General features: G+C 40.3%; 1 protein-coding gene across 4 annotated transcripts in view; it reads right to left on the bottom strand.

The window, feature by feature from the left end:
- The window catches only part of LOC122713132, a 161100-nt gene that overhangs the window by 55963 nt on the left and 79135 nt on the right, over positions 1–26002 (bottom strand). For all 4 annotated transcript variants that reach the window (XM_043933303.1, XM_043933305.1, XM_043933306.1 and 1 more), the window contains exon 2: positions 19353–19456. In XM_043933303.1, the coding sequence (XP_043789238.1) occupies positions 19353–19456 (104 nt within the window). The remainder of the gene's footprint in view (positions 1–19352; positions 19457–26002) is intronic.

Raw genomic sequence — 26002 nt, 5'->3', positions numbered from 1 at the left:
CTCTCTCTTTCTCTCGGTTTAAAGTGATAGCGGCAGCGTCTAGGCAAGAAACGCGTTGAAAGAGTGAGTCTTCTCTAGCTTTCTCTCTCTTTCTTTATTTATCTATCTGTCTCTCTCTCTCTCTCTTTCTCTCGGTTTAAGGTAAAAGCGGGAGCGATTAACCAGGGGAAGGAACGCGTCGAAAGGGTGAGTCTTCTCTAGCTCTCTCTCTCTCTCTCTCTCTCTCTCTCTCNTCGGTTTAAGGTAAAAGCAGGAGCGATTAACCAGGACAAGGAACGCGTTGAAAAGGTGAATTTTCTCTAGCTTTTTCTCTCTCTCTCNCTCTATCTATCTATCTATCTCTCTCTTTCTCTCGGTTTAAGGTGATAGCGAGAGCGTTTAGGCAAGAAACGCGTTGAAAGAGGGAGTCTTCTCTAGCTTTCTCTCTCTCTCTATTTATCTATCTATTTGTCTCTCTCTCTTTCTCTCGGTTTAAGGTAAAAGCAGGAGCGATTAACCAGGGCAAGGAACGCGTCGAAAGGATGAGTCTTCTCTAGCTTTCTCTCTCTCTCTCTCTCTCTCTCTCTATTTATCTATCTATCTGTCTCTCTCTTTCTCTCGGTTTAAGGTAAAAGCAGGAGCGATTAACCAGGACAAGGAACGCGTTGAAAAGGTGAATTTTCTCTAGCTTTTTCTCTCTCTCTCTCTCTCTTTTTCTCTTTATCTGTTTATCTATCTATCTATCTCTCTCTCTCTCTATATATATATATCTATCTATCTATCTATCTCTGTCTTTCGGTTTAAGGTGAAAGCGATAGCGATTAGCCAGGGGAAGGAACACGTGGCGAGAACACGATGCAATCTTCTCCGATGATGTCGAGTCTCTCGTGCCCGCGTCGGGTTTTCCGCGACGAACGGCGACGAATAAAATAAGGGAAGGGGATTCGAGTTGCGTTAAAGTTATACCCGCGAGGATACAAACGATCCCACTTTATCTCGATCACGCCTAAATTCGAGCCGTAACTTTTCATTAACGTCGAGACGCCGCTGTTAATGCGGCAAAACAAGACAATTCGCCTCCACGACACGGGATATAATATTAATATGCCGTAATATCGCGTCATTATCGTTACGGGTTATTCTAATTCTGCGTTGCCTTCCATCGCAGGCGCGCACACACGAGTTCTTCTTCCAAGTTTCGTGCGTTGTCGGAAGAAGGGACGTTGGAGGAGGGACGAAGAGTCGCGGAGTTGGTGCGAGGCCTCCCGTAAAATAGAGCATCGTTCGCGTTAATTCGCCTCCCGTTGGGAGAAGCCACGCTGGACGGATCAAACGCGGTCACATTTTCGATAGAACATGGGCTTTAAACGGGCCATTAACCGGCTACATTGTACAGGTAGGACGTGTCTCGAGGCGGTATTTAGCAGCTATAAATTAAGCTACAAATGAATAAATAACATGGAAACAGGGTATGGTTAACCGTCGTAACGCGACATGGTTTCTTTTCCACGTTCCGCTCCAACATTTTTTATCGGGCTCGAGCACGTCCTTTCGTATCGAATTAATGCCTATCATCAAGCGTTGGATGGATTAGAGCCGATTATTCGAGTGGATGACATCGTTTACGTTAATGATGGACGCGTTGCAAAACGACGTTCGCCTCGCAGTTTTTGCGCCCCACGTTTTCGACGTTATCGCATTTTGCGAGGGTCTCACTCTCTCTCCCCTCGTGAATTTTCATTCTTTTCTTTTTCCCCCCCCCCTTTTTTTCGAGCGGTCCTTCTCGATCCGATTCGAACCGATAGGATGATACCGATAGAAGGATCCGAGGATGAACGGTTTTAAACGCTCGTTGGCAACCTCGTCCCAACGACGCGATCTCGGAATTATAGAGCTTTTACATTTTACGACCGATACGAGAATCACCCGATTAATTAGAGAATCGTTGAAAAATCCGTCGAAATGATGTAAGAAAATAAACGCGGTGGTTTCGGAACGATGAATAAACGGGCATGCATCCATAACATGCGTTACATTATCGAGCAAAATATTATGATTGAAAATCTTGATCTTAACGTTGAAATATAATATTATTTATATCATTTATATTTTACGGTAGTAAATATTTCTAAAATACAGGTATATCCTTTTACATCGAATTACTCTTACCAACGAATTCTTCGTTATATTTCGAATTCGTTATTCGTGATAATTCATAAATTCACGGTAATGAATATGTGTATAAATAAGAAAGTTTCGAGTCGATCGAGTCGATCGAGCCGATCGAGCGGCGGATTTTGAAAGATGTATATACATACGGGTAGCTTCTTTATCGTTTCGTTAAATATTTAAATCAAGATCGATCTCGCCAAAGGCGAAACCCCCCTCCTCCCTTAAAAAGCAAAGATTGCCCGCAGGACGCGTACATTCGCGATAATTCGCCGTAACGCGGCCGACGGGTGTCGGATACGATTTCACACGCGTTGGTGGAAAATTACACGACGAAGATGTTAAAAGATGCTCGAAAGATTAAATATTGGAAATTTACGGATGCTCGAAAACGTCGATTTTTCGCTCGATTTTTTCGCGATGAACGAGGAGGAATAATCGGTTTCGTTTCCGCGTGGAAAAGCGATGAACGAAAAATATCGTGAAAATCGGAAAGAAAGATTGCATCTTCTTGTTGCGGAACGAAAGAAATATGCGATACGCGAAGATAAATACGCAAATTGGGAATCTCTCTCTCTCTCTCTCTCTCTCTCTCGAGGGAAGGCGCGAAGTTGTATCGCGGCAATGCGTAAAATTTAATCGATCGACGATAAGGAGATGATAAATTTTGATTAAACGATCATTTTTGATATTGGAACGAGTGGTTACCGCTATAAATGGTTGGCGAGGCGAAAAATTGCGGTTAAAAATAAAATCGCGACGAGCAGCCACGTAACGAGAAGTGTACGAGTTTCTCGAGAAATGAGAAGAAAAAGATGCCACTTCCTCCAGATTTTATCAACTGGAACTGGAAATGAACTTCGCTCCGCGCTTCGCCGGCAATTTGTCGCCTATTAAAGAAAAAAAGAAGAAGAGAAAGAAGAAAAAGAAGAAGAGAAGAAAAGAAGAAGTTCCTTTCGCCAATAAAACGCTATCCATTTATTCCACGCGTTTTATCGAAAATTTCTTATCGAAGGACAAATAAGTTTCACATTCTTCGCTTCCACATCCACATCGCGAATCATCGCGCAGCACGCGACGAAACTTTAATTGGATCCGTAATAAGAGATAAGAGACGCGCTTTTTCGGCCTGCATCTCGTCATAAGCGTGGCGTCGATCTCGAATATCGGTCAGTCGTTCGAGGGGGCGTATTGGGTAAATTGGGGAACGGGGGAGTACCCAGGCCGCAGGCGTTCGTTGCGCGTTGTTGCAAACCTGTGGTAAACCTGCTTTTTACTAGAAAAAGTCGGCTCTGGAAAGAAACGACGACAGAAAAAGGGAAAGTAATCTCTCTCTCTCTCTCTCTCTCTCTCTCTCTCTCTCTCTCTCTCTCTCCTTAGCCAGAAGTGCTTACACGTGGAGCGAGACTGGAGCTGGAATTGGGGATGGTATTAAGATGTCTGGTTAAGGTAGTCGAAGAAGTGTGGCAAATATTTGTTGTCTTTTCTTTCCTTTTCTTTTCCTTTCTTTCTTTCGAGTAACGATAGAAATTAATCATCATCCCCTTTGCACGATCCTCTCGAAGAAGAGGAGGAACGCTCAGAGAAATATTCCTTGGTCGAATTCTTCGATGCTTTTTCTCCTTTTCACCGGGTATTGCATCACGGCGGCGGATGGAAAAAGTAAAACGCGAAGGATGCCTGGTAACAGGCGAGCGAGGTTCACGGCTCGGCCGCGTTGGAGAGCTTCTCTCTAAATCGGGATTTTCGTGGTCCGCGAGGCGGGCAGAGTTCGTTTAACTTTCAAATTGACCCCGATTTAAACCAGAAAAAGAAGGCTAGGAGGCGGAAGACGCTCGTCTCGGCGAGCGTGTTCGTTTCGATGACTTCCTGGCTGGATGGGAAAAAGGGTCTCGGTCGACGTCTCTCCGCGGCCTCGGTCGCGAAAATAGAAAATACCCGGCGGCTCGTGTACGCGTCACCCCTGGAAAATTAGATTTCGCGGAAACTGGAGCTTTCATCGAGGAATTTTTGGATCCGTTTCAAGCGCAACGTTTTAACCTTCTCCTCCCTTTTTCTTTCTCCTTTTTTTTTTTTTTTCTTTTTTTGGAATCGAAAGTCAGCAGGAGAGGCGGCGCTGCTGTTCCCCCGCCAAACTGGAAATAAATGTATTCGAGGATGCTGTAGAAATCAAGCCCGCAATTTTTCTTAATGCTAGCTTATAAAACGTTGTTATAAAAAAACGGATAAATGGAACAAATCCCTGAATGATCGTCCACCTGTGGCTGATCGGAAATGCCAGCAAGAAAGTGGAAAGAGAAGGAAATCGGTAGCAGACCACCTGGTAAATACAAAATGCCTGTATATACGATATTATTGGTCGACTCGAGGCAAACTGGCGGCATAAGTTAATTGGGAAAGCAATTGCTGATAAAATGGAATTGGAAAAATGAGCGAGTAGTCGCGCTGTTTACGCACACGAGACACGCGAACGCAATATTATTCTTCTTCTTCTTCTTCCTTCCCCACTTTGCTCCACGCGCTGATTTGTTTATTTATGCCGGCTAGGATCCGTACACACCCGATTAGACCGAGGGAAATCCTCGATAAGGATAATGGTTACACGTCCGTTCCACTCCATTCTCCGCTGTCAATTAAACGCGTTCCCCCTCCCCCCCCCCTCCTCTCTACCCTTCCTTCTTATATACGTATTATCGATTACACACGTTGAAGGATGAGGCCGAGGCGGCGTCGTTCTTCTCGATTTTCGAAGCTCGTGGACTCGAGTCGAGGAGGAAGGAAAGTTGAAGAGAAGGAAAAATGCGGGGATAAGATCTTGTTTCCCCGCAAATTCCTGCCGCTTAACGAGCGGGGAGGGGGTTAAAAATGATCCATCTGTTCCTCTTCTTCCAGATCGCATCTTTCCTCGATCGAGAGATCTTCTCGTGAAGTGGCGAGAGGAATATGGTCGCTACTACGTCACTCATCGTATCGAATGGAATTAGGAGAAGAGATTTTTTTCTCTCTTTTTTCTTTTTTCACGATTATTCCTCCTTTATTAATAATATTTTACGAATTATAGACCGATGAGGTCGAATGATCCATCTGTTCCCTCCTTCCCTAAGAGATCGCATCTTTCCTCGACCAGAGATCTTCTCTCATCGTATCGAATAGAAAAGGGGAGAATTTTTAGGAAAAGGAAGACATTTTTCTCTCTTTTTTTTTTCACGAATATTCCTCCTTCTCTGATAATATTTTACGAATTAAAATTCATAGAGAGATGAGGTCGAAGAGAAGGGGATTAAAAATGATCCATTTGTTCCCTTGCTCCCTCTCCCCCAAAGAGATCGCATCTTTCCTCGACCAGAAATCTCCTAAAGCGAGGTGGAGAGGAATATATGATCGAGCTACTAGTCACTTTTTTCTTCCTTTTTTCTTTTTTCACGAATATTCCTCCTTCTCTGATAATATTTTACGAATTAAAATTCATAGAGAGATCGATGAGAAGGGGATTAAAAATGATCCATCTGTTTCCTCCTCCCCTAAGAGATCGCATCTTTCCTCCAGAGATCCTTTCCACCAGAGATCTTTTCTCATCGTATCGAATAGAAAAGAGGAGAATTTTTAGGAAAAAAAGACATTTTTCTCTCTTTTTTTTTTTTTCACGAATATTCCTCCTTTATTAATAATATTTTACGAATTAAAATTCATAGAGAGATCGATGAGGTCGAAGAGAAGGGGGTTAAAAATGATCCATCTGTTCCCTCCCCCCTAAGAGATCTTTCTTCCAGAGATTTTCTCTCATCGTATCGAATAGAAAAGAGGAGAATTTTTAGGAAAAGAGGACATTTTTCTTTTTTTTTTTTTCACGAATATTCCTCCTTTATTAATAATATTTTACGAATTAAAATTCATAGAGAGATCGATGAGAAGGGGGTTAAAAATGATCCATCTGTTTCCCTCCTCCCCTAAGAGATCGCATCTTTCCTCGACCAGAAATCTCCTAAAGCGACGAGGAGGAGAGGAATATATGATCGAGCTACTACGTCACTTTCTTCTCCCTTTTTTCTTTTTTCACGAATATTCCTCTGATAATGTTTTACGAATTAAAATTCATAGAGAGACCGATGAGTTCGAGGGGGGAGAAAAAGGAGAAGAAAGAGAGCACGTGACAAAAAGAAATCTCGTAGCAAGGTGAACTCGTGCGAGGCGCAGGATGCGGTCGGCATTGAAACGGCCTTCGACTCTATTCTCGACCTATACGCGACACCTATACGCCTATACGCGAGAGAGACTTCCTCCTCCTTTGGCTACAACTTGCCGAGTTTCATTCGCGCATCATATCGGGCGATAATCGAGCGCGCTCTTTCGATCCTTATAGACACTCGCGTTCCATCTCACTTCCCTTTCCACGGCGCCTCGCTTTCTGTAAGGAGAATCCGCAGAATATTTTCCTTTTTTCCCATTTCCACCCCCTCGAATCGAATCCGAATCGCCTGCTCGAACGAGCATCGAAATTTCTTCTTGCGCGCTCTTCCTCGCGATGGATAATCGCTCAAACTTGGTTAATTTGATTTCTTCGACGTTAAGATATATCGGCGATATAAGATATATCGCGTGCCAATTCGAGAAGAAACGAAAAGAGCGGAAAATTCGCAACGAAAATTTACTTTACTTCCTATCGTATCTTCTCTTCTATCTCCAATGCACAAGGTATGACATTAACTGTGGAAAGTGGAGTCGGGTGGCAAATATTCTATACGCTTGCGCGCGCATATCAGCTCTCTCTCTCTCTCTCTCCTGTTCCTCTCAGCTATCGCCCCCCCTCCCTTTAATGATACGCTTCTCTCGCCGCGATATAATTTAAATTATACGCATCGCATGGGCGATCGTTTGCCTCCTCACCTGTTAATAAAGTGACAGAAGGAGCGTGGAGGATTTATTGGGCGGCCGCTGTCCGCGGCCAAAAAGGATAAGGCCAGCCACGGGAGGTATAACGTTTCCAGATATCGTTTCGATATCACATCTTCACCAGGATGCGGCGGGGAAATTTTACGATGTTGAAAGATGCGACCGGTATCAGGTGGTTCTCGAGATCTCGAATCCCGATTATTAACCCTGAATCGGTCAAGTTGGTAGGGATTAGCCTTGAGATCGCCGATCGCCATCGTTTTACCCACGATATTTTCATCGTGTACGTTTTGATGACATGGAATATTACCGCAGCTCCGTATATATATGTATATATACGCATATACGTATATTCACCGATGTTATCCAATGATAATAATAATTGAAATAATCGAGAACAATTTTCGTCCGACTCGGTTATATATATTTCAACGAGCAAGTAAATTCGCGTTTAACTTGCACCGTAATTATTATTATGCACCGTGCGTTCCCACTCATATTTGTTCTCTCATTCACGGAGAGAACGAGAATAATAATATCGATATCGTGTAACTTCAACAATCTTTAATCTTTCTTTTGAAAATAAATGGAAAAGTGACACGCAACGTACAAGAGGGAATTATCCTAGATAATAAATTGATTATTCACGAAGGAAAAGCGCGTGGATATTTCTTCCAATCTTCTCCGCTTCCCTCGATCGATGTACCGTGTACCGGCAATTGGAAGGGATAGGTGCAAAGTAATAATTAGAAAATCCGTGTAATTATCGACCCTCCAATTTCTCTCTCTCTCTCTCTCTCTCTCTTCGTTTAATCACCGGCCAGAGTTGGGCGTAGCGATAGGATAGTTTTAATTACCGGTTAATGGTAGTTGTTGGTTGAAAACAGGTTGACGCGTGTTTACGCGTTCGCGATTCCTCGAAGGCGCCACCTTCGATATTGAGAGAAAGAAATAAATAAATCTAGGAATTTTTTTGATTATTATACCGGGGATTATTCGGGAATAATCCAGAGAGTGGCTCGTTTCAAGTTTCCGGGAAACAGGCGGAGTGATTGAATTTTATTATCGTCCGGCTGATTAAAGGGAACCAACTTCTGGACGAATATTCGACTCGACTCGAAGATTACCGATTTGATCGTCTTAAAACGTTGTATGACATCGGTAATTCGTTGATCGAGAGAGCGAGTGACGGTAAATACCCATTTTATTTAAATACAATGTTACGGCCACTCTTCAATTGTCGGATTAACGTTCGACCGAATGTTCGATCATCCGATCAGTGTCGATTACAGTCACCGACTAATGTGACTGGTTTTGAACCGATCTCCAACGGTGAGAGAGAGGAGGAGGAGGAGGAGGAGGAGAAAAAGAAAAGGAAAAAAGAGCACGACGAAAAGAGAGAGAGAAACGAAAGGACTGAGAAAAGATACGGATTTCAGATGAGAATAATTTCTTCGAAATTTAATAGATCCGGGAGAGAGATGTAAATAAAAAAAAAAAAAAGAAAGAAAAGAAAGAAAGAAAAGAGCCGGGTGTTGCGTAAAAACGGAACACAGGAAAAGGGGAAGGGGAAATTAATTTGAAAGTGCAGGAGAGACATCAACCTGTTCCCCGCTTATTTTCCAATCTTTTATTTCCAGGCAAAATATACAACCTGTCCGACCAACACCGGCATAAATCAATCGAATCGATAACAATCGCGGTAAACGGCGGTTCTATCAATCCAATTTTTCCGCCATTTGCATTTTTCACGTGACTAGAAACTTGGCATTAATAAACATTGACAAGTCGGTATAATTGACATCATAAAATAAATACATCGCCCGCCGTATATAACAGCTTTCACCTTTCAACGGGCACCGTTCGAGAATTCGATCTCGTTATTCAGATCTTCGTGATAGAGGAGAAGGAGAGAGAGAGAGAAAAAAAAAAAAGAAAGAAAGAAAGAAAGAAAGAAAGAAAGAAAAGAAGGAATAGGAGGAGGGAGAGGGGGCCACGAGAGCGTTACGTCAATCAATTTACGCGAGGCCGTAGGAAAAAAAAAATTTTTCGATATCGCGTTATAGATCTCGCGTTAAACGTCGATTTCTACGCTAATAAGACGAAACTGGTCCCCCAATGGGTCGTTTGGCTTGCCAAACGGATATCGATATAAACCGCTCATTGATAAGACGCGACAGATACGAATCTGATACAACGAAAAACTCGTAAAACTCGTGAAACTCGTGAAGCGGTTTCGTGTTGGTCGCGCGTGTAGGTCGTAGGAGGAAAGCGAGAGGAGGGGAGAGTGTATTCCTCGGAACGCAGGTATTAATTAAAAGCGTGTTTCTAGATGGGCGAGATGATGATAATTACGCCCGAATTTCACGCCTCGATCCTCCTCCCCCTCGACCCATCCTGGTCCAATTTATTATTCGAATTATTCAATCCCCCCTCCCCCCCCGAGAAAGACACTCGATTCGATTCCTTTGGACCGGTTCCGGATCTTAATTGAACGATTCGTCCGCCTTCTTTCCTCCCCTCCCTGTAATATAATTGCTATTTATAGGATTTTACGATTTTATATAGCTGGAAATCGATAGGATACTATATAATTTCTTCTAAACGTTGTAAACGCGTGTTCTGGATCGGCTGCGTTTTAGGGGATTACGGATTTGAAACGAGATTTCTTGCTTTCTATTTTATGGTCTATTCGAAATGATGTTGGAAGAAATTACAGGGTGTTTTATAGGGTAATAATTTCGTGCTAATTTAATACGATAGGGGAACGTGACGAAATAACGAACGACGAAAGAATCGAGAATTTTTCTTTCCTATTCCAGGATTTTGTTCTCTCTCTCTCTCTCTCTCTCTCTCTCTCTCTCTCTCTCTCTCTCTCTATTTCATTCACGGTTCGTTCCAGCGTTGGAACTGTGAACGGTGATATAATTAGGAGATCGCGGTTACAAGAAGAACGCCCATATGCTCCTTCAACCAATTAACGATTCGTAGAAAAGAAATACGTGATCCATCACTTGTGTCACTTGAACGGTATATAACGCAATAGGTATCAGGAATTGTGTTAAATGTGCCATACGACGCGTCACACCGATCCTATGGGAGGAGATAAATTAACGCTCGAGCACATTTTTTTCTTCGATCCGTCCTTTTTCCAGATCGAAGAAATTCGATCGATCGCGTTTCGCGAATCGAATACGCGTATTTTTCAACAAGAAATTTATCCGTTCAAAAATTTATTCCCACGCGATACAATTCGGGAAATCGATTGGATTTTATTCAATATCGTTGCCGTTAATCATCAACGTCTCTCTCTTACGTCTTCGAATCCGATGTTCTTTCGTAACGAGAAATCTCTATTTCCAAGTCAATCTCACCGTTTGACACGCGTCAAACGTTTATGCGAAGCGAATCCATCCAACTTATCGAAGGGTGAGCAATTTCTCTCTTTTCGATAACGACGACACTCGAACACTCCTCATCGCGAAATTACTCATCACTTTTCGATTGGAAATATTGCAATCCTTCCAATCGATCGAGGCAGATCGAGTATCATATTCATAATTGAACCTTTAGATTGGGATCGAAGCATTCTTTAAACGGCTCTCCCGCCATCCCTTAATAACTATAATTTATGATGCAAACCCGGTACAACGACTTTTCTTTCCCCTTAATTGATTTCACCAGATGGAGGGGGATGTCGTGGAAACTGGTTAAGCGTGAAACGTTTCAAATTAACGTTGAAATTTCACCGAGTCGATATTTTTTTTTTTTTCCTTTTTCTTTTTCTTTTTTTCCCCCATCGTTGAATCGCTAATGCCAATAATAATTCGACGAGATGGCCGGTAATGCGATTACGATCTTTTGTTGGAAAAGCGAGGAGAGGAAAGATCGGATAATAATCGAATTATACGATTTTTCATTAAACGATACGATCTTCCCTCTTGGATTTATTACGCTTTGACGGTGTTCCATCGAAAATTGTAAAGAAGCAAGGAAAATAGAGATCATTGGTAAAATTAAAATCTTTACTTTGGTAATATTTCCTTTCTAATTATTAGAAGCTTTCTTTAAACGTATAAGTAAATGACACTACATTTGAATCGTTATAATTTTTAGTGTATGGATATCTTTGTACATGTAAGGATACGTAAAGAGATGATATAAGAATATATATACGTAATACGGTACGTATCATTTTGATTAATTATTATTGCTCGTAGCGAAAAATGTTTCAGATAAAAGTTGAATGGTTTCAAGAGGAGTATAGTATGATGTTGTTAGTTTTTTCGTAAGTGGACGCGTAAAGGATTTGCGAGGATCAACGTTGTTTTCTTTAAATAGGATCATACGTTTTTCAATGCGTTAATAGATGCAGCTCGGCACTCTCTATAAAAAAGTACTTACCACTTGTAGCAAAAGAACCATTAGTTAAGGAGATATTCAATTAAATTTAATTATTTATTGGACTATAAGTTTTTTGCTACAAGTGGTGTAGCACTTTCTTGTAGAGAATGTCGAGCTACATCAATTAATGAATTAAAAAATATATAATCCCATTTGAAAAAACAACCTCGATCTTCATAAGTTCTTTACGCAATCACTTAGGGAAAAAGTAATGATATTAGAATATTCTCCCTTTGAAACCATTCAATTTTTATTCGAAACATTTTTTAATATTGTGAAAAATAAACGAGATATTTCAAATAATAAATTATATAATCTTTATGTGTTTCTAAATCTTTTAGGATTAAAAAAAAGGGGCAAAAAAACGTTCGATACTGCGAGAAAAACGGCAGCCTTGATTGTAAAAAAGTAAGTATTACGAAAGGTAAGTATCTAGATTTAAGGAAACTGTAAAAAAAATGTTTATACCTTTAAAAAATAGCAGCTTTTAAAAGGTAAGTATGGAAACGGTAAGTATCACGGTAAGTATGTGTAAAATTTCATTAAAAGCTTTAATTTTTAAAAATATTAAAAAATTGGTATATAGGATCTAAGATTTCATACAAAATCGAAAAATTAGACAAAAATTTCTTTCGTTCTGTCTATAATTCCAAGAATTTGACGTCATTTCCAAGAATTGGCGAAATTCTTGGAAAAATTTCTCGAGCGACCTCCTGTCAACTTATGTTCTCCTGATACAAAGTCGAGAAATTGGCCAAAAATTTCAGTCGATCGAAAATTTCGATAATTCTAGGAATTTGACGTCATTTCCAAGAATTTCGAAAATTCCAAGAATTTGACGTCATTTCCAAGAATTGGCGAAATTCTTGGAAAAATTTCTCGACCGACCTCCTGTCAACTTATGTTCTCCTGATACAAAGTCGAGAAATTGGCCAAAAATTTCAATCGATCGAAAATTTCGATAATTCTAGGAATTTGACGTCATTTCCAAGAATTCCGAAAATTCCAAGAATTTGACGTCATTTCCAAGAATTGGCGAAATTCTTGGAAAAATTTCTCGAGCGACCTCCTGTCAACTTATGTTCTCCTGATACAAAGTCGAAAAATTGATCAAAAATTTCAGTCGATCGAAAATTTCGATAATTCTAGGAATTTGACGTCATTTCCAAGAATTGGCGAAATTCCTGGAAAAATTTCTCGAACGACCTCCTATCAACTTATGTTCTCCTGATACAAAGTCCAAATTTCGAATAGCAAATTTTTAAGCAAATTTTTAACTTTGTATTAGGTGAATATAATTTAACAGGAGATGGCATAATTTTTTTTTTGTTTAGAATTCCAGAAATTTTTACCGATTTTTTGACTTTTTATCAAGATAACATAATCCTGAAAGAGGTGGCACGCAATTTTTCTGGAATTCGAGATACTTACCTCATACTTACCTTTTATACTTACCTTCCTATACTTACCTTTTTTTATCACTCATTATTTTCAGGAATTAATCATTTTTTAACAGTTTACTTAATTCTAAAGGATCAAGGAATGGGATGGGTCATATAATTCTATCACCTTCAATATCTCGTTCATTTTTCGTAATATTAAAAAAATGTTTCGGATAAAAGTTGAATGGTTTCGAGGGGGGCACAATCTCGCGTTATTAATTTTTTTTTAAATAGACGCGTAAAGGACTTATGAAGGTCAACGTGGTTTTTCTAAATAACATCATATATTTTTTATTGCATCAATAGATGCAGCTCGGCATTCTCTATAAAAAAGTATTAAACCATATATAGCAAAAAACTTCTAGTTTAACAAATAATTAAATTTAATCTCAATAATATATCCTTAAACCAATAGTTCTTTTATATAAATGGCTTGATACTTTTTTATGACAGAATGCTATACCTATCGACGAATCAAAAAATATAAAATCCCATTTAAAAAAAAGAAATTGATCCTTACGAATCCTTAACGCGTCTACTCGCCAAAAAGATTGATCGCGTAAAATCATAACCCCCTCGAAACCATTCGACTCTTATCCCAAACATTTTTTAATATCACAAAAAACAAGAAAGATAACACAAGCGATAAACTTTACTTGAGAATGGATACAAGGATACACGTACACATAGAAACTATATAAAAGATATACGTACTTGTGTACAATTGATCTCAAATTATCCTGTCACCCTCCCCCCTCCATCTATGCAATTCCACGACTCGCTCTCCATTAATCGCGCAATAATAATTCGTGCGGCAACAGCGGCGATGCAAAATATCGTTTCCCCCGTTACTCTATCGTTTTAAATAAATTCGTACGCGACCGGATATGGAACTTTTCGACCTCGTCCAGATTCCCAGATTCACATCGGGATAATGCGTCCGATGTTCCCTATCGCTCACGGTGCGAGATGTTGCCCCACGGCAACAGAACAGATACACATATATATATATGAAACGATCGTTCCAAAGAAAAAAAAAAAAAAAAAAAAAAGAAACCACGCATCGTCCCGTTTTCGAATTAATTTACATACGGAACCTCTGATAAACGCTCGATCTATTTTTATCCATCGCGAAACGCGAAACGCGTTCTTCCCGAAGGGGAAAGTTTATTAAATGGGTGGCGTGAATACATACATAAGTACGAAGATGGTTATCGTGGAGACTTGATCGAAGTTCGGCCGCTCGATATCGGGCCCTCTTAAACTCGATATTTTTCCTCCCCGTTCGTTTCAACGCGTCCGTTTACGTCGTTTACACCTATTTAATCCCCGCTCCTATCTCAATTAATCAACGGCAAATTCAATTTTGCGGCCGTATATATTTTTTTTAATGGGAGGACGAGGACGTTCGCTGAATCGTTACGACATAACCTAACATGTAACCGCCGTGCTGCGTGGTAAAAAAAAAAAAAAAAAAGGACAGGTTGAATTTCTCGCGAGAATAATTAAAAGCAATTTCGTTTTTTTTTTCTAATTTTTCGTGGCTGACTCGAAATGATATTTTGTGCATTTTTTAAAGAATTTTTTAAAGAAGGAAAATTTGTCGAATGTTAAAGGTTATATTTCTCGCGCGAATAATTAAAAATAATTTCGTTTTTTTTTCTTGTTGCTTTCTATCGCGTCTTATACACTTTTCCAAGAATCATACGGATCGTTCGGTAGGTTCTCCTCCTCGATTCTTAGTCGTCCTTTAATTTGCACTGGAAACAACTCGAGACGATTTTCCAAAAGTTTTCGAATGAATTTCTCGTTGTTGGTTCGAAATGATATCTTGTGCATTTTTGCGTATAAAGAAGGAAAATTTGTCGAATGTTAAAGGTTATATTTCTCGCATGAATAATTAAAAGCAATTTGGTTTTTTTTTTGTTGCTTTCTATCGCGTCTTATTACATTTTACATTTTACATTTTACATTTTACATTATTACATTTTTCCAAGAATTATACGGATTGTTCGGTAGGTTCTCCTCCTCGATTCCTAGTCATCTTCTAATTTGCACTCGAAGCCTTTTCTTCCTTGGTCGATACAACTCGAGACGATTTTTCGCGTTCGAATGAATTTCTCGTGGCTGACTCGAAATGATATCTTGTGCATATTTGCGTATAAAGAAAGAAAATTTGTCGGATGTTAAAGGTTATAATAGTTGTTGTGACGTTTTATAAAAAGGCTCGGCAAAACGCATCCTCCATTTTTATCAGGACAAATGAAAATGTCTTTCGCCTTTCTTATTCCATCGAGAGCGAATATAACCTTTATAATCCTTCTTAATTCCTGTTACGTTCACTCACGTTATTCTTATTTTTCTCCTTTATTCACTTGCTTCAATCGCTCTTCCTCTCCTTCTCTCTATCCCCTATCGATTCCTTTACGAAATAGAAGTAATAATTTCATCGTTCAATAACGAAGAATCAAATCTCTCGCAAAAACTTCGAAAATAATATTCCTAATCGCCTCTTATCACTACTGTCAAACTCGGAGACTAAGATGCCGAAGATCAATTCGAGATAAGAAAATCTCCCTATCTCTTATAATCGTTCTTGACAAGATCATACTTAAAGTGGTTGGCAAAGTTTCATTCCTGAGCGAAGCGAAAATTCCAAAAAAAAAAAAAAAAAAAAAAAAAAAGAAAAGAAAACCAATCGTAAATAAATAATTATTGGTTCTAATCCAAAGTGATGGGCTCTCGAATCACCTCTCGAGTTATCGCTTCGAACCATGCGACGAGCAAGTCGAGTGCAAAGAGTTAATAATTTTGCCGATAAACGGTTCCCCCGGTAAGGGCAAGGGAATGGTAGTTGGCGCACGACGTATAATAGAAAATGGAAGGTACTCGATCCGTATCCGTTCAACGGTCAGAAGAAATTACGCGACAAACGAAGCGGAGGGAACAGGCTTGATCTATTACAGGCAGGATCCAACGAAACGTTTGCTTAGCTAGCTGCCTCGTGTTATGTAGATTATGCAGTTATCGGATACTCTAATCTCGGGGGCACGTTATTCGATTCCTTGTGAACAGAGAGAGAGAGAGAGAGAGAGTAATAATGTAAATTGGACATTGAATTTATCGCGGCTCACCTCTGATTTCTTCATTCCCCCGATCGAGATCGAGTTAAATTAATCGCGACGAAAGTTTTATTCGAGCTCCAAGGATGATCGAAATGATCGAACGCTTCAGAAATAAAATTAGAAATATCCAACAATATTGGGATAATTCGGGTCAAGAAATGGAAAGACACCAAGCATTATCGCCATTAATCGAAAGTTTTATTCGAGCTTCGAACTCGAACGATGATCGAAATGATCGAACGCGGAATCGAGATCGGATTAAAATTAGAAATATCCAACAATATTAGGAAAATTTGATCGGGTCAAGAAATGGAAAGACACCAAGCATCGTTGCCATTAATCGAAAGTTTTATTCGAGCTTCGAACTCGAACGATGATCGAAATAATCGAACGCCTCGAGATCGGATTAAAATTAAAAATATCCAACAATATTGGGATAATTCGGGTCAAGAAATGGAAAGACACTAAGCATCGTTGCCATTAATCGAAAATTTTATTCGAACTTCGAACTCGAACGATGATCAAAATAATCGAACGCTTCAGAAATAAAATTAGAAATATCCAACAATATTGGGATAATTCGGGTCAAGAAATGGAAAGACACCAAGCATTATCGCCATTAATCGAAAGTTTTATTCGAGCTTCGAACTCGAACGATGATCGAAATGATCGAACGCGGAATCGAGATCGGATTAAAATTAGAAATATCCAACAATATTAGGAAAATTTGATCGGGTCAAGAAATGGAAAGACACCAAGCATCGTTGCCATTAATCGAAAGTTTTATTCGAGCTTCGAACTCGAACGATGATCGAAATAATCGAACGCCTCGAGATCGGATTAAAATTAAAAATATCCAACAATATTGGGATAATTCGGGTCAAGAAATGGAAAGACACCAAGCATTATCGTCATTAATCGAAAGTTTTATTCGAGCTTCGAGCTCGAAGGATGATCGAAATGATCGAACGCCTCAGAAATAAAATTAGAAATATCCAACAATATTGGGATAATTCGAGTCAAGAAATGGAAAGACACCAAGCATCGTTGCCAATCTTTCCATCTTTTTCCAGATTATATATCCCCTCCCCTCTCTTACTTTACACCCGATTTATCACCGCACCGGTTGTCGAACGGAAGATAATTCAAACGGCGAACAACGTTTGAGTTTTCATCCCACGACATCAAACGTCATCGGAATAATTGCGTCCGGTTATAACACAGATATATCCGCCCTATCTGCAGTTGATCTAGTTAAGAAGAAGAAAAAAGAAAAAAAGAACAAACAAGAAGAATCCCAAGTGATCGAATGGAAAATCGTTACATGAGTAATGGAGCTGTCCTATTCGAGACGCGTATCAATAGCGAGGAGGGAGGGGGAGGAGAGGTAATAATCCACGAGCGCTATGATCGGCCCGTCAATGATCGGTGGCGCGCCAGATACGCGGTCTCTATTAAAACGGAAATGAAAACTCGGCGTAGAGAGTCGGTGTATTCCGAGAAGTGGTAAGCAGATCCACGATACGGCTTTATTCGATATTTTCCATTCACGATGGCCCTCGGCCCATGATTTTAATGAAACGTTCCTTAACGAGACGGGAGGCTGGCTCGAGCTGCCATCATTCGCCACGCGTTCGTTTCGATTCTAACTCGATTAGAGCATGTCCATTTCGTTATTCGTTAGATATCCGCTCGTGTATTTCAATTCTTCTTCTTCTTATTCTTCTTTCTTTCCTTCTCTCTCTCTCTCTCTGTGCGAGATGTGTGTGTGTGTGTGTGTTCCGTTGTTTGACGGTTGTCAAGGAGGGGGAGAGAGAGCGAAGAAGAGCAAGCTGGATCGCGTCGCTTACGCGTTTTACGCATTATCGCGATCTCGCGTCCATTTTGATTTCGCATCGCTGACGTTCCCCGAGTGGTTTATCGATCTGCCCCTCGAGTCCCATTTCTCCAACGCTCTAGAATTATTACTCTGGAATTCGTGACGTTAAATCGAAATTATTGTTCGCTCGAGTGTGCAGCGGGAAATTTTAATCTCTCTCTCTCTCTCTCTCTTTTTCTTCGTGAGAGAGACCTGTTCTGTCAGCCTGTTTGATCGAGGAGACGAGCTAGATCTCGTCCCTTTGACCAACACAAATTCTAGTGATTCTGTATTTCAGTTATCTTCGTAAGATCGTAAACTCGTGTCACGACTCCTCCTCATCCTCCTCCTCCTCCTCCTCCTCTTCTTCTTGGCGCAAAAAAATTAAAAGCCAATAGTTAAAAGCTGTAAATCTCAAATTTCAAATTGACACCTCGAAACGAGTAATCGACGCGCGACGTAAATAAATAGATAGATAGATAGATAAATAAATAAATAAATAAATAGCGCGTGGATATTTCGAATGTAATTTTCAGATAATAAAGACGAGGGAAATAGCTCCGCCGAGAGTGGAAATCGTAATTGCGATCGAAGCATCGATCACCTGGCCCCCCACCTGGTGCTGATTTTTCGAAAGCCGCGTTTCGAAAGAATCGAATATCCGATTTGCCGGCTGCGTTGCGAAACGTTGACGAGATTAATCGGCCATTCGCGTCGCGAAACGGTGCGCGGAGAGTCGAGAGTGTATCAACCCCGCGATGGAACGAAGTTCCTTTTGTTCGGTACTAGTTACAGCGGTGTAAAAAAAGGAAGGAAACAGGGAACGATAGTAGTTAAGGGCTAAACCTGTTTCTCAGCAGCTCGCGTACTCGCTCCTCTATTTCGTTCAAAACGTCATCGGGTTTAATTAAGGCCTCGAAAACGGCCCATTTCCCACTATTCGCCTCGTTTCTCCCTCGCCGACCCGAACTACTTCCTCGCCTACTTGCGCAAATTTGACTCATTTCGTGTCTGCTACACTGATGGGATAAAAAATTGGAACGTAAAAATTCCAAACTTTCCGATCTTCCAATTTCGGGAATTAAAAGAGAGGGAAGGAAAAAAAAAAGAGAAAAAAAAGAAATTCCTGGAATCGTAACTGGATTCGTGATCGTTGAAACGAAATCATTTACCCATGGAATTCTCGGTGATCCATGGGTTGGGTAGAGATGAGGTATCGGTATGTGTGTGTGCGTGTGCGTGTGCGCGAGGCCTCGATCCTTTCTTCCCCGCTGGATTTCTGTAATTTAGATGGGCGCGATAGCGTATCACGCGATAGGAAGAGGAGGTGGAGGGAAGAGGAGGCGGTCGGCGTCGCGTGGCACTCGGCCACTTGGGTTTTCTTTCTCGTGGAATGCCTCTCGAACGTGTACGTCGGAGGCGTGTTACGGAGCGATTTTATCGAAAGGAAGAGCAACTTTTTCCTACGCTCGAAGCTTGACTTACCGAGCCGTAAAGAAGACCACAGGAATCCATGCACAGGTACAGGCAAGTCGCGACACCTTGGATCCTCAGTTGACCCCTGGACACGGATGTTCGTTGAAATATCGCTGGAAAGAAAAGAAAAAAGAAAATCGATCGGTTAGAAAGATATCGTTCGAACGGAATCTTTGGTAACATTGGTAAAACGAGGCTAAAGTTAGTATTTTCTATCGAGATATTGCTCGAGTTCGAAGAATCTTCGCAGCGTAACGATTAAACGAAATTAAAATTTCTATTTTCTATCGAAATATCGATCGAGTTCGAAGAATCTTTGCAGCGTAACGATAAAACGAAATTAAAATTTCTACTTTCTATCGAAATATCGATCGAGTTCGAAGAATCTTCGCAACGTAAGGATTAAACGAAATTAAAGTTTCTATTTTCTATGTCGAAAAAAATCAATTAGAAAGAATCGTTCGAAGAATCTTTGCAACGTAGCGATAAAGAGAGATTAAAGTTTCTATTTTCTATCGAAATATCGCTGGGAAAAATCGATTAATTAGAAAAAAATTGGTCAACGTAATGATAAAACGAAATTAAAGTTTCTATTTTCTATCGAAATATCGATCGAGTTCGAAGAATCTTCGCAACGTAACGATTAAACGAAATTAAAATTTCTATTTTCTATCGAAATATCGATCGAGTTCGAAGAATCTTCGCAACGTAACGATAAAACGAAATTAAAATTTCTACTTTCTATCGAAATATCGGTCGAGTTCGAAGAATCTTCGCAACGTAAGGATTAAACGAAATTAAAGTTTCTATTTTCTATGTCGAAAAAAATCGACTAGAAAGAATCGTTCGAAGAATCTTTGCAACGTAACGATAAAGCGAGATTTCTATTTTCTATTAAAATATCGGTGGAAAAAAATCGATCTATAATTACTTGGAAAGAATCGTTCGAAAAATCTTTGTAATTGGTAAAACGAGGTTAAAGTTTTTATTTTCCATCGAAATATCGCTGGAAAAAATCGGATGGACGATTACTCGGAAAGAATCTTCGCGACTTCGTTAATTGGTGAAACGAGGTTAAAGTTTCTATTTTTTCCCCGCGCGATCAAGTTTGTTTGGTTCGAGAAGAAATGGCCTTGGCCTTTTTTTCCACCACCACCGATTTCCCACCATCTGTTAACCGACCGAGCGTCGATTTATCCACCGGATGTGTCGTGCATCGATTTACTCTTGCCTCTTTTTAGAGCGTAATCATTCCCGATTATTTTTGCTCGGCGCGCAGAGAAGTACAAAGTATAGCTCGTGTGCATTTTTCCCAACAAATTGCCAACAAAATCGGCCACCATCGAGCCACCAATCCTTCCTCCGAAGGGTATCGATTATGGGAATTGAAATACTCTAAGGGACGAGATCAAGTATAATCAAACGTTTTGCGGCTACGAGGCAGCATCATCGCCGCCTAGTTCCCGATAACATCGCAGCGACATGTCGCTAAATAATAATTGTAGCTTCAATCCACCCTTCCGGTCGTGGTTTACGATTACGTTTGATACGCGTGTTACATTGTAGGTAATTATTAACCGCATACCGGGCTTAAAAATAATTGTAATAATATTCCCGCCGGTATGAGCCATTTGATTGAAGATCGATAATGAAGGAAGGGGATCTTGTGTGGCCGGTATACAAACGTGCAATTTTCCTCAAATTGTATGTTGACAAAGCGCGCATTTTCGTGATATTTCTCTCTTCTAGCGCCTCTCAATCTCGTACAGATTCGTGTATCCGTGTATATTGTCACAAAAATGATTGAAACGAAAACGCAGAAAACGCACGTGTGAAATTCAAGATGCAAGCTCGAAACTGGGACCTAATCGTCACGAGTAATCGTCTACGTGTATACCGATATACCGATTCTATTAGTGACCCGTGTATAATCGATGGAAGAAACACGGCGCAGTCGTAAATTAATAAGTAAGGCGCGAACAAGGGGCCTCCGCGTGAACGAGAAGAATAAACCAAAAGAAAGAAGAAGAAGAAGAAGAAGAAGAAGAACGATCGAACAAAAACTACTGTTTTTTCAGTAGCTCAAACGAGAGTATCAGTATTTTACTTGCCGTTCCATTATTTTTTAATAAATCGTAAAAGATATTGTAATCGAACACGTACGTGTATATAATACTCGAATAATATATACTCGACATCAAAAATCGCTTTAATCGTTTTACTCCGCGTTTAACCATTATATCATCGCGTTGGATAAATTAATTCGATATTCGAACAAACGAACCTTCGTTTCGGACATCAAAGGAGGCGCCATTGCTGCATGTCCGCGATATTACGAACCATTACTATTTATCGAGCACGAGCCGTTCAAAAGTCGTTAAATCGTCGTGGCAAAGAGCGTGGAAAAGAAAGACACCCGATATTCAAAGGTCCGGTATCTCGTCTCATTACTCAATTCGCTTCTTTATTTTCCACCGTGAGCTTCCACCGAGGAGCGGTGGAGGGCGCTCGCGCTCCTTTGTCGCACGCGATGGGTTTCCTTAACCGTCCACCCTTATCTATTCCTGAGTCTCATTCTCAAGGTGAACGCGATACGCGATTCGACACGCGATCGCACAAGTGCGCGCAGCGTGATCCCAGCCACCTGTGCCCTGTAAATTTCACCACCGTGTAAACAGTACGACTCGCGTTTATTTCACGTCCCCCTCTCCGTTCCTGTTTCCAACGTTCAACCGATCGAGTAAACCGTTTTCCTTTTTAACGTCTGCGCTCACGCGCACGCGCGCCGCTCCGCTCTGCGCGAATCACCGTCCGAGACGAGGAGAGAAAGAGAGAGAGAGAGAGAGAGAGAGAGAGAGAAAGAGAAAGAGAAATTCAGAAAGAAGAGGGACAGCGGCAGGACACGTCCAACGTAGGACGGGCCTGTATAACGATGTCGCCAAGTGGCAATTTGTTAATGCAAATTGACAAGTCTCGAGTCGCGGTACGAAAGAGTGAAAGAAGCCCCCTCGAACCCGTGTAATTTTTGTAATTCTCTTTGTCGCATCTTTGCCGCGCCTTCGGTGGCCTTTTTTCCTTCTTCTTTTTTATTCCTTTCAGACCCACGTGTCACCCGAGCGAACGGGGAGCGTATGCAAGATCGTGTTTACCTTCGAGCGTTTAAAAGGCCCGTCGAGTCTCGTTAGCGTCCCCTTTAACGTTTCATTTCCACCTTGCAAATTCGTCATCGTGTACCAATTTATCTGTACACTTTGTCAAAAATTAATTATTTGCCTCGGGTATATACGCGTTGAAAAAAAATCTCGCAAGGAAGGAATGCCAAGGGTCTGATTGGTCAATGAGGAAACGTCTACTTTCACGCGCATTTTTTTCTTTCTAGCGCGATATTTACCTATATTACCTAAATTAATTAATTGATAAGTATATATGTATATATGTATCTATTTTCTATTTTCACGCGCATTTTAAATAAAAATCTCGATGCATCAGCAGTATAGAATTCAGAGAGAAAGCGTAAATAAATCAATTAAATTCTATAGATTCTTATCGTCCTATAATTATATTTTGGAATTTTTATTGAAAATTCGTTCGATTCCAATTCCTCGATTAAAAGCCAATTGATTATTCCACCTTTGTACACTCATATACACCGCGGCTATTTAAAATTTATTCTCATGAAGCGGATTAACCAGAAATCATAATCTACGCGGACAGATATTTTTGTACAATTAAACATTTTTTTTATTAATTTTAGTAATTTAAATATATATATATATATTTTATATAATAAACGTATTCTAACGAACGCATGGATGCCCAGCGCACGCTGAATGCTTTTGTTCGTCATCGGAGGAAGGGATGTTGACGGGGGAGACGAGGACGGACAATTCTCTGGAAATTGCGCAATCCTGGATGAAATACCGTCACTTGTTCCGTCCCGTGTTCCACGAGCACGAGCGTGGAAACTGGAATCCAGCGTTAAATCACGATATCAAAAGAACCGCGGAAAGGAAGGCCATTAATTAAAAATCCCCGTGGAACGTTAACCAGAGAAACCCATCCCGGCTGTGTATTAAAATCCGATCTCGATGCTCCCGCTTCGCCTAGCGAAATTTAATTAGCATAACGTGTCGGCCGCGGTCGACGCGCAATAATAACACGAGGTAAACGTTCCAACCTGGTCGCCAACTGATTTTTTAATTGTTCCGATGATAATATTGTAAAATTGGTGCGCGCGCGTGAACGCGATGAGTGATCAGAGGGGTGGGGGGAAGAAAGAAGAGAGAGAGAGAGAGAGAGAGAGAGAAAGGGACGATTGAAATTCTTAATTAACCGAATAACGAAATCTTAAAATATACGAAACGGAATTTGCAAATTATAATTCTGGTTGACAGGAATCGATTGGCGGATATTAAAAGGATCGCTGCACAGGGATCGCTTGTTTAATTTATCGATCTGCGATTATTAGATTTTCTGTAAAAATTATTCTCGAGATTGCCGATAATTTTCAGAATTAATAGAATCTGCTCTCTTGCTTTTTTTTCCCCCCTTCATATTCGTTCGTCGAATTGAAGGAAATGACACGTTTTTTTCTCCATTCTTCTGTGAAATACGTTATGGTTAAGTGGTTTCGTGGCTGCATCGTAACGAAGCCTTCTTTTTTCTCGAAACTCTCGTCGAGAAACGAGCAAAATATGTCCCAAGGGAACGGTTAAGAAACTACTCGTTTCGAAGTTGGAAGTTGGACTACCGTTTCATCGCACCTCCCCGAGAAATCGACGCGTCTTTTCTCGCGCGCGGGACCGTTGCTAGAAACGCGATGGCTTGAAAGAAGGGATGAACAAAAAGGAAAGAAGGAAAGAAAGAAAGAAAGAAATTGCAGAGATTGCAGCTCGTGATTGCATAAACGGAATTATTGATGACTTGACACGGTAACGGGTATTATTGACGTCGAGGTGGAGCAGGATTATTAATGATGCGGCTACCTAGACGGTATGAATTTGTCATTCACGAGAAATCGATGGAATTCTAAAATTATTCTCTTCAAGGATGGGTTAACGGGGAAAAAAATGGGCTATTTGTAAGAGATATTTATGACCGAGAGAAAAAAAAAAAAAGAGAAATTTTCACCAACGCATGCATACGCATGATACGGAAATAAATTTAATTTTTATTCGATCCTTGTTAAAAGAGGCAAATGCCTTCTTGTATCGGGCGAAAATACTCTGTAATTATCGAAATTACGTCCGTTTTCCAATTTCTTTTTTTTTTTTTTTTTTTTTTTTTTTTTTTTTTTTTTTTTTTTTTTTGAGAAATTTCCTCGTCCAATCCACGCCCCGGGTGGATAAATAATTTTATCTAACAACTCGGTGGCTCCATCGATCGAGGATACGAAATACAGGTGAAAAAAAAGGGAGAGCCAAGATTAAGCTTCCTCTCGTAGGGGCGCGAGAAGAATTTAAGACTATGCCGTTTTAAAGCGCCGAATAGACGGATTAAAAGGCGACGATGCAATTTATCTTGCTTGTCACTCCTTTTCTCCGTAGTTGCAAACTTGTTGAACGATGTTGATGAGGAATGGGCAACGAGCCCGACGTTTTCATCACAGTTTTCGCTCATCGCAGTAATAATTATACTTCCTATGTACTTCCTACATTCGTGTGTATCGGAGATAAAAGAATAATAATAACGTCGCGATAATTCTGGCACATCGAGTTTCCGTCCACCGATGAAATATTTATGAATCGTAGCCAACGAGAGAGAGAGAGTTGGCTGACTCAGCGCGTCGCCCCGCGATTAATTCAATTTCGTCCTGATTCCATCTCGGTGTATGTAAAAAAAAAAAAACGCGCGAGATCATGATTAATCCCCGCGAGTTGGACAAAAACTGGTAGCCAATATTATTCGTAATTTCGCGAATACGTGTCGTCCACGAGATGCTGGATATTCTTTTTCTTTTTTTTTTCTCTCTTTCTTTCTTTCTTTTTGCGCTAAAAATTATTATTACCTCGGATATAAACGCGACAAAGGTGCATATATATGTATATATTCCCTTTTTGGTTTGTTTATCGGCTAAGCGCGAAAGATGAATTTTAATGAATTATTTAACGAAAATTGTTCCTCGGTCGGTAATTTAAATCGTAAAAGAACGTATAGCGTGTAATGGGAATTTTTCGTAATAAGATATGAACGAACGAAACGGAAGGGAAAGAATATAATAGAACGCTGTTCGCGAAAAGTGAAAAGAAAGGAAAGAAAGGAAAACAAAAACTGAACTTCGAAATTATAATATCTCGTAAAATTGATTCCTCTCGAATCCCTCTCCCTTCTCCCATCTTCTTCATAGAGAGCGCAAGTAAGAAGAATCCAAGACCTCACAACGGGTTACCGACGCTTGGTTCACGATAATTGACCGTTCAATAAATCTATCGGTAAAGATGGAAACAAATCGTAACACGTACAAATTGCTCGTATAGAATGCTTTATGGTTTATCTCGTAACTCTGGTGGATAATAATAGAGCGTCTCGCGTACATTCAGCCATCAATAATTCTAATTTAAAGTGTCGAGAGGTGGTCGGTTTAATCAGCTTCTTGCCTGTCTGATCGGCGAATTGGACGGAGCGAATCGTATTCACGAGGGAATTTTTCTAATGTAGGG

This window comes from Apis laboriosa, unplaced genomic scaffold (assembly GCF_014066325.1).
Source record: "Apis laboriosa isolate Shangri-la unplaced genomic scaffold, ASM1406632v1 scaffold22_cov146, whole genome shotgun sequence".
In the NCBI taxonomy this organism is placed as follows: domain Eukaryota; kingdom Metazoa; phylum Arthropoda; class Insecta; order Hymenoptera; family Apidae; genus Apis; species Apis laboriosa.
Note: the sequence above shows the minus strand (reverse complement) of the source record. Positions and strands in the feature narration are given on the sequence as shown.